The sequence below is a fragment of the Astatotilapia calliptera genome, chromosome 22 (assembly GCF_964374335.1).
Source record: "Astatotilapia calliptera chromosome 22, fAstCal68.1, whole genome shotgun sequence".
In the NCBI taxonomy this organism is placed as follows: Eukaryota; Metazoa; Chordata; class Actinopteri; order Cichliformes; family Cichlidae; genus Astatotilapia; species Astatotilapia calliptera.
The window spans coordinates 8,434,506-8,440,505 of NC_137442.1; the positions used below are offsets into that span (position 1 = coordinate 8,434,506).

Below are 6,000 nucleotides of genomic sequence, written 5' to 3' on the forward strand. Positions count from 1 at the left end.
CACTCTTCAAGTTGTCCACAGATTCCCATGTGTTACTTAGATAATTACACGGTATGACAGCGGCAGGATGGATCAAAACAAGTGCCGGTTAAAAGACAAACACATCAGAGGAGACGGCACGTTCTCACCCGGGTAGACTGCTGCGTTCTTGTTCATCTGGTGTTCTGCAGTCTTGCATGTGATTCTGTCATCGTCCACACTCTGGACTTCACAAGGCAGGCCTGTGGAAAAATATCAAATGTCAGCGGCTAAAGGTACATTTTAGCTCACATCAACTTTACACACACATGCAGAAAAAAACAGCAGAGCTGAATAAAGCATGTTTTCATGTGGGGGGTTTATTTACCTAACATGTAGAATTTTGAAACATTTTACAACCACTCGACGGTGGTAGAAAGCACAATTAATACAAAGTATTGTATGTAAGTACATCAATGAGTATCAAGGTACTTCAATGACATTTAAGTCCATGTAACCGCCACCTATAATCCAGCTTTAACTTTAAAAGTCTACCTTTAAAACAAAAACACAATAATATAATCTATTATAAAATTCACGTGTGTTGTAGGTTTTCTTTACTTATTTTTCAGCTGGTTTAATATATTTTTTATTTCTTCCCGTTAGTCATTTTGTAACTTATTTAAAAATAAATATAAATCTAATTTATTACGATGTATGAATATATTTTTCTGCAAATATGTTTTTTTTCCATCACCACTTAGATTTTATTTCTTTGTTTCTTTCTACCATCATACATTTGTACAATTTTCTAACTGGTAATGTTTTGTAGCTGACAATTCAATGGCTATTTCTGCATTTAACATCTTTAAAATCATCTATAACTTCAAATATGCAAATATATAAATACTTAGAGAATAAATTACTGTTTGGTTTCATATTTTCTAACTGTAAAGCTCATAAAAAAAATAATTCGTCTCCACATTACACTCTCCAGTCTGTTACTGATCATTTGTGTGTCACATCACAGCTGACATACATTTCCAATGCATTGCAAACACCTGAATTTAGTGATCTGTATCGTTATCTTTGTGGAGAGGAATGCCTTTAAATGGTGATTCCATATCTGTTGTCTACATATTGGGTCTTACAGTTCAGTTACAGTCTCACATCTATTATTATTGCATATGTACCATAACTGAAAGTCAGCAGCATACTACATGACTCACAAAGCCCTTGGAAAAGCAGCATTTTTGTCATGGTGTGCTGTGCTTCTGTGCTTTGGAAAGTTATTTCCTCTGCTGTCTGACAAGTCAGTGGTTTTGTTTTCAACGCATGCTGACATGCTGCTGTGTTGACAAGGATAATCACCTTTGCGTGCCTTGTAGTTTGAACAACACATAGAAATTTGTTTAGTGGAAACGCGTGTATCATTCATCCATTCATACTGAACACTTTGTGCTGAAAACAAGTTGACACGGCTGTTGCTGGTTAGTGTTTTTATGCGTTTCTGTTCCGATGGTGACGATTACCTCCAACGAGAACGCGTGCTGGTTGATCAGTTTCGTCAAAAAAACGACCCTGAACGGTCAACAGAGTTCCACCCATGATGCTACCCTCTGAAGGAAAGACCCCTGTCACCTCTAAGAAAAAGACAAAAACAAGGAATAAATACTAAATGTAAGAACTGAATCATCGTGAACAACAAATATCTGCTCTCCTAAGTACCTGCAAAGGTCTGAAACATGGACAGCTTGCCCAAAGCTGAAACCCTGTAGAGCTTCTTCACTGCCTGACTCCTACAGATTATAAAAAAAAAGAATGGCTTCTTCTCAGCACAATTTTCAGTTTATCATCTGCAACAGCTAAAAATGTTCAGAAGCCACAAATTTTACATTAAACAATTGAAGTGTTTTACCTCCCAAAGTCTGCATCAAGAATGTAACTCAGGTTTTGATGACCTGTTGGATACACAATATATTACTAAAGGGTTGTTTGGAAAACTTGAAAGTGACATATATTAAGAAGAGCTGTAATTTCAGTGTGAAGAAAGCCAGCCTACCAACAAACGTCCCCGTCATTTTGCAGCTCATGTATCCCATTTGTGAAGATTGAGAAACCAGTTGGAGGTTATACCTTAAGATATATTGTGCAAAAAATGAAATAACTTTTCTTTTCTTTTATAGTGCTCTGAATATATTCAATGTAGAAAGCACGCAGGTGAACAACTTACCGTTCATCTGAGTTGGGTTTAAGCAGATCACAAGGCATTCCTCCCATGTAGGATCTGCAATAAAAAGAAGATTACAGAGGTGTACAAATAAAGTTTAAGAAAACTGATGGATGAGGCTGGATCTGTTACAGAATATTAACAGATTATCTTCAAATCGTGACCTTTTTTCATTTTATAAAATTGCTTTTTGCTGCTTTGGTAAGATTAATTGGTTTACAGAAATACAATTTCAGTTATTTTAACATTTTCTACCTCAGAAATCTGGCGTTGATTCCATTTGAGCTCAAGTCTGTGTTGCTTCCATATACATCGGTAAAGATACGTCCATACACGGTCACCAATGTGCCTGCCATGTCATTAGAGTGGGTTTAACAAAAGTTCAAAGTGAACTCAGTAAAATAACTGAATGCAGCACACACGTTACCTGGAGGACCACTGACTGGACTCAGAGATTCAATAGTAGGCGTGCGATACCAAACAGTCTGAAAAGAGTTAAAGTAAAGGTGATAAAAAAACCAATGACCACAACAAATCCAAAACACAGATAAATGAAAGTATGTGTTGCACACAGACTTACTGTAAAGATGCAGAGCGAACTATAACGGCACATGCTGTTGTCTGGAACACCATCCACGCTGACATGGATTTCATAATAATCATATGGCATGGGTCTGTGAGAGACAAAGAAATGATTTTAGATGGCAATGACATGCAGGAAGTAGCTTTAAAAAAGAGCCATCATTATAATATTCAGTATATTGAACATCAACAGCCAGTTGATATAGATTCTATACAATTACACATACATACATTATGTATACAGTACAAAGTTTTGGTAAAAATGAGCCAATATGCCAAAATTAACCAGAATTAAACAACAGCTATTATAGCTAAGTTATCTAGAAAGTTAATTAATCTTTTATTCACAAGGACGACTAGGGGCGCTCAGAGGGGAATTTATTTTAGGCAAAGTGTTTTATTTCCTGTCTCCCTTCCCTCACCCCCAACCACTTGCAGCAGATGACTGCGCCTCCCCTGAGCCTGGCTTTGCCGTAGGTTTCGTCCTGTTAAAATGGAGTTTTTTATCCTGCTGTTGCCAAGTATTTGCTCATAGCTTTTCGTCCGATTGTTGGGTTTTTTTCTGTATTATTGTAGGGTCTTTAAGTGACAATATAAAGTGCCTGTGAAATAATTAAGTAACTTGTGAAATAAGTAAATACAGACGTGCTGCTAAAGTATGCCTGGACTGTACCTGGTGTAGCACATAATCTGGTTGCGGTGTGTGGAGTCTCTCTCCACATCACAGGGGACTGACAGGGTGTTTGACACCAGGGTCACACGGTTTCCAAACATGTCGTCTACTGGATTCAGCTGGAACTGCCGCTCCTGTGCAAAACCTGGAAGGGAAAAAAGGGGGCAACAAAATCTCAGAAGGTAATTGTTTTTGAGGCTTAGAGTCACATCTTTCAGCATCATCCCACCAGGCCAGCAGGACAGTTACAACTGCATTAACAAATCTTCTTCAGCTGCATCTTTTAGCTACAGAATAGCTTAAAATTGACTTATATCTAAGAATCCATCATAACTTGTTTTACAAAGTAAAATAATGCCCACACTACTTTTTAAATTTACTTCTAAACCTCATTAATCTCCTACCATCTCCTTGAATGGTGAGTCGTGTGGCTCCATTGACGCTTCCTATGCGTGGGGACACGGAGGTTATGCGCTGAGCATCTGCAAAATTGAATTAAAACCGCATGAGAAATCTTTTTTCCTCGAGTGTGAACAGCGAGCTAAAACAACTGAGTTTAGAATAGAAGTTGACTTAACTTACCGCAGCAACACCAAAGAGCGAAGAGGAGAGCTGCGGCCTTCCACTTGACCTCCATCCTGAAGAGCTCCCAGGTTACTTTGCTGCCTCACCTGCGCCCCTCTCTCGACCGATTGTGAATCACGTGACACAAAAGTACTATTTATAACAAAAATATCATTGAAATTTATTGACAGCCATAGAATAAATATATGTGGTAAAATGTACAATTATTAAAACAAATATTATTTTAAAAAATTGTATTTTCCATTTTCCAGTGTGACATTTAAGTGAACAAAACTCACCTGCTGTGAGAAAATTTTGTTTACCTGTTGATTGGGAAACTGTCAGTTCAGGGACGCGCACTACCTTTTTATAACGTGCTCAGGGTCCCGCCCCTCACCTGAAACTGGGAGGAGACTGGAAGAAGTTTTTGCTGCATTTATCAGATTTTCAAGATGTCTGCATTTAAAAACAAAAGCGAAAGTGAGTCAAAAACCGTGATAAATAATGGCTCCATGAACACGGGACGTAATTAGCGATGAACATGTGGAGGAAGAAGTGGAGCTATAAAAAGCTAAAGTATGCAAAGTTATACACGTTTTGCATTTGTTCAGTCCTTCAGTAAATATGGTCTTTGTGTAGCCTTTGACTTTTTCACACCGTTTCATGACCGTTGGATTAAATTTGCATTAAAGTGCAATCATTCTCCACTTGCACAATGTGCTCTTGAAGTGGTCTTCATGTTATTCTGTTATTGTCATGTTATTCCACGTTTCATTTATAAAACATATCGTACAGTAGTGCTTCGCATTTCAGTCTTTGAGTGTTTGCAAAACTGTCTGTGATCATAACAATGATAAATAAAACTCCTTATGATGCTTGCAACCTTATATTAATTGTAGATTTCCTATTCAACTAATTTGTGCCTTGAACCATAAAAAGAAAACAGATCTAAAACTGGCAAACAGTAAATAATAATAATAATAATAATAATAATAATAATAATAATAATAATAATGTCAAACATAGTTCACTGACAGATTACAGACCAGTCTCTTGGTGGCCCGTTTTCCTTTAGACTATGTCTATTTAAAAAATCCAAACAATGCATAGAAAGATTGCTTAATTAAATTCACCAAAGTGGGTGTAATATTCATAAATATGAAATAATTCGAAGGGTGTCCTCATGACTTTACAGATGGAATCACGAATGCCAAACCGCTGTTTACCTTCAGAAGCCTGACATCATAGAAATATTTCAGCATGATAATCATCCAAAGCACATTGTCAAAAATCACACGAGTGTTTCAAGAACAAAAAGAAAAAAGTTGTTTTAACTATTTCACCTGACTTGAATCCAACAAAACACCTTCAAGGTATTTAAAAGAAATGTAAAGTAACAAACCCCTTCCAGGAAAGAGATTGTTATCAAAATGTCTTTGAGCAATGACATGACGTTGTTCTTCAACACAGGTACTCTCCATGTACTTATAATAAGCAAACCCCCACCTCACCCACTCTGATCACCTTTCTGTTACGCTTGAGCCTGCTTACAAACCATTCTGGAAGTGCAGCAGACCAGTGAGAAAACAGACCAGGATCTGGCAGCCTCAGGACAGCCTCGGCACTAAAGACTGTTTTAGGAACACCGAATGGGGGGTGTTCAAGACAGCAGCCTCGCAGGGAGACCAGATAAACATAGAGCACGCAGAGGCAGTAAACAGCTACATTGCTAAGAGGATGTCACTGTAGTTAAGGCCTTCACTGCACGTGGCAACCAGAGACCCTGGTGGAGCATGAGACTGCTCTCCCTGTGGCCAGGTCTGCGAGAGACACCTCTGCGAGACAGGAAACACCAGATGAACATGGCAGGGAGTACAGGCACTGATGAATTGCAAGGGGTCAATAAAGATGATGCTTCTCTTCCGGACAAGTTTAATAACTTCTTTGCATGCTTCCAGGCATCAAACCGAACATACAGAGGGAAAGTGGGTTC

At 38.1% G+C, this 6,000-nt stretch overlaps 1 protein-coding gene across 1 annotated transcript in view; it reads right to left on the minus strand.

Annotated features, from left to right (window-relative positions):
* The window catches only part of pkhd1l1.1 (PKHD1 like 1, tandem duplicate 1), a 44,153-nt gene extending 39,156 nt beyond the window's left edge, over positions 1–4,997 (minus strand). The window contains exons 1-13 of the mRNA XM_080296321.1: positions 4,307–4,997; positions 4,026–4,160; positions 3,848–3,925; positions 3,444–3,588; positions 2,769–2,862; positions 2,616–2,673; positions 2,444–2,537; positions 2,192–2,245; positions 2,021–2,094; positions 1,877–1,919; positions 1,687–1,757; positions 1,491–1,601; positions 129–221 (exon numbers count right to left, since the gene is read on the minus strand). Coding sequence (XP_080152447.1) covers positions 129–221; positions 1,491–1,601; positions 1,687–1,757; positions 1,877–1,919; positions 2,021–2,094; positions 2,192–2,245; positions 2,444–2,537; positions 2,616–2,673; positions 2,769–2,862; positions 3,444–3,588; positions 3,848–3,925; positions 4,026–4,080 — 970 coding nt within the window. The 5' untranslated portion in view covers positions 4,081–4,160; positions 4,307–4,997. The remainder of the gene's footprint in view (positions 1–128; positions 222–1,490; positions 1,602–1,686; positions 1,758–1,876; positions 1,920–2,020; positions 2,095–2,191; positions 2,246–2,443; positions 2,538–2,615; positions 2,674–2,768; positions 2,863–3,443; positions 3,589–3,847; positions 3,926–4,025; positions 4,161–4,306) is intronic.
* Positions 4,998–6,000: the final 1,003 nt, after the last annotated feature.